The 3036-nt window shown below is 46.8% G+C and overlaps 2 protein-coding genes across 2 annotated transcripts; one reads left to right on the top strand and one right to left on the bottom strand.

Moving 5' to 3' along the window:
- Positions 1–400: 400 nt before the first annotated feature.
- On the bottom strand, positions 401–835 carry CABS01_16990 (uncharacterized protein; the record flags this gene model as incomplete). Its single annotated transcript, XM_060550318.1, has 1 exon — positions 401–835. One exon carries the CDS (start codon positions 833–835, stop codon positions 401–403), a length of 435 nt encoding a protein of 144 aa, XP_060399740.1.
- Positions 836–2597: 1762 nt separating this feature from the next.
- On the top strand, positions 2598–3036 carry CABS01_16989 (cell wall integrity and stress response component; the record flags this gene model as incomplete). Its single annotated transcript, XM_060550317.1, has 2 exons — positions 2598–2640; positions 2695–3036. Coding segments are annotated over 2 exons (385 nt in total), but the record flags the coding sequence as incomplete, so codon positions are not given.

Below are 3036 nucleotides of genomic sequence, written 5' to 3'. Positions count from 1 at the left end.
AACACCCATCCTAGAACATTGAGTGATTCAGTTCGTATGAGTGACGGCAATTAGAGTTCCAGGTCAATCTGTCGTGTCATGGCCTACTTATCTGTAGTATCAGCCATGATGCTGTAGGGGATAGAAGCGGTTGTGTAAGTCAAGAAGCGGAGCGGCTTTAGCCTTGGAGTCATCAAATGGAACTTTTCTCACATCGTAGTATGATCAACGTTTATCTTAAGATGACGACTACAGTAGTTGACTATACAAGTTCTAGCGCCTTGGGGGGTGGGTCTTGGCAGTGCTACAGCGCTATTTGATCTGCTCCTAATGAGCCCATGGGTCTCAGGGTAACATGGACGTTTCAAATACGGTTCTGGATTTCCAATTGATTTATCGGGCCTTAAAGACCCATTGACAATCATCGGAAGTTGCTGAACGGCATACGCGGCTTTGTTCTCATGTCGACTACCGACGGTGATTCGTCAGCCAGCACCGCTGATGGCGCGCGGAATGGAGCAGCTGACGAACCAGGCAACTCAAACGCTGTTGATGGGGGATTCTCAACACCATGTTTCCTCTCTTGCTGGTACGTCGGCTGTTCCAGATAGTGATAGTGGTGGTGATTGTGATCATGGTTATGATAGTGATGGATGACAACAATCCGCTCTTTCTTCCGAGAGCGGCATCGCCTGCAGATGCCACTGGGAGGTTCTAAGCCAGGTTGAAGTGGATGTTTTCGGTGATAAGATTCAGACCGCGCCCTGTGGCATACGGCACAGCTGTGGTGCAACGATATGTTTCCGGCTGCTTCGGTATACAAGTAAGCGTGGAGTAAATTTGGCTCTGTAGTCATTGTAGAAAGGCCACTTATATAGGCGTCACAAGTGGGTTTTCGCATTACTGAATCGTCCATGAGCAACCGTGGTGGATATCCTGAAGCGTGCCATAGGCTAAGTCTGATGACATAAGGCATGGCTTGAGAGGAATCTACTAGATCACGATTGACTAAGTAATTCAGCTGAACTCACGTAAATAGACACGAGCTAAAGCATGAGGGATAGTGAGCAACAACATACTTAAACGTCTGAGTGTCGTCTACACCAACTGCAATAGGGTCCAGTAATTATTGCAATGGAACAAAGATCTCCCCTTCATCCTCTGCGAGTACTCTTAATCATTACTGCAAGTCTTTACATTCTTGATGGTGTTGTACATCTTGTCCTGCCCATCATGCAACTGGTGACAATCTTCGCCTTAGTATTGGTGTTGGCAAAGCCGGAAAACAGCAATGACTTATTTCAATTAGCATCGTTTTCAGAACCACTCCGACGACTACTATCGGTGTTCGCTCCCTTCGCCTCGTTCCGGGATATGAAAGAGTTCGTCATTACCTTCTTTCGCCAGCGAGCCAATGTACAGCTACTGCAGATGCGAGACACTACACCTCCTGGTAACCTTGACCCAGTACCTACGTAGCTTAGCAGATATGTAACAATACCAAAATATTTAATAGATACGTTCCAGGTTCAAATCAAAGTCAATTAGGGTTGATTGAGCGCCACGCCTTGTCTTCCAAGTGATCAATGAGCGCAGTAGCTAGCAGTGGCCTCTGGTAGACTGTCCGATCATCCCAAGTGAAGAAACCTGTTATTCAGCTATTGCTTCGCACGTGAGCCAAGTATAATCTCAGCTTCAAAGCCGCACTGTATGCTTTCTCCTGTCCTACGTCCTATGCTTTTCACGTCCAATGCTAAAGCGAACAAGCATTTCTAGTTAGACAAGAACGCTGACATCCTAAACTCTATGCCTTTTTCCTATCAATAACAAGTAGTAATATGGCGCGACATGGGATGTGTTGCTTGATACGCCAGTTTGCTACGTGGCACCCTCCCGTCTCCGTAGCACTCTTCCAACACACGGCAAAGAGTACATCGTGAGCATGTCACTCGGGATTTCTCCCCTACTGCCTCGAAATAATTGAACAGAGAATTGCAAGCAAGTGATGGTACGACTCTCCATGAAACCATTTTCTACACCAGAATCGATCTCACCAGCTCGTCTGATGGTTAATGCGCTTGGTTCTGGCTCATGTAAAGCTGATATAAAAATCGTTGTCGAAAACCTTCATCCTATTAGCGTCCTAGATCAGTTCTTGAAGTATGTACATGCTCAGCAACATTACTATACGACTCAAACATATAGAATAGGTGAAGAACGAGATCGTGCGAACGACATGATGACGCGTCTGATCAGATCCTTCATACTAATTAGTCAACATCGAGGAGAAAGGGAAAGTTGTTCAATGGTGTGATCAGTTAAAACAAAGGCGTTTTTCCGCTTTGTGTATGTCATCATGGTTGCCACTTTCTGTCGTTTGACAGGCTTCATTGCTTACTCTAGCACATTCAGACTTCCGGTTCGTCATTATGAATCACGTCAGAAAACGTGACTGGAACTCTCTGGACTTTTCATGCACAGGATCGAGCGATGGGTCGTGACAACCGCTTACACCATTCTTGTGATGGATAGCCTGGGGTTTCTTCCGTTTGGCCTTCGGCTTACTCTTCTCAAGTCTACATAATGCTCAACGGCTACGATGTTATCTGTATGGAGCCATGACTATATGTAGTTCTTCAAACACCGCGACATCAGCTGCAAGTGGGTTTTCTCAACTTTGGGTCCTGAAATTGCTCCCGAAACTCAAATGCCAAGACAGTAGCGTGTTCCAGTCGAGTGGCTTATGCGCCCAATTTTGCGATCCTTGGGCCTTCGCCATTTTGCAACAATCCCAGTGCTGGTGTTCCAATGAGTCTCCCATCTCGGGACTAACGGAGGCATCGTCATGCGACTCCCCATGTCCCGGGTACCCGTATGAGACTTGTGGGGGCAAAGGTCTTTTCAGCTACGTAGCGCTTCACAGAGTCGTGTCGCCCGATGATAGTATCACCTCAATGGCCAGTATTCCGAGGCAAACTTCGGTGGAGACGTTGTATGAGACCCGAGTTACTGAAGACACACTCATCAAGACAGTAACACAGACGGTCACCGTCACCA

Source organism: Colletotrichum abscissum, assembly GCF_030869225.1.
Source record: "Colletotrichum abscissum strain IMI 504890 chromosome Unknown Scaffold_240.1, whole genome shotgun sequence".
Classification (NCBI taxonomy): domain Eukaryota; kingdom Fungi; phylum Ascomycota; class Sordariomycetes; order Glomerellales; family Glomerellaceae; genus Colletotrichum; species Colletotrichum abscissum.
Note: the sequence above shows the minus strand (reverse complement) of the source record. Positions and strands in the feature narration are given on the sequence as shown.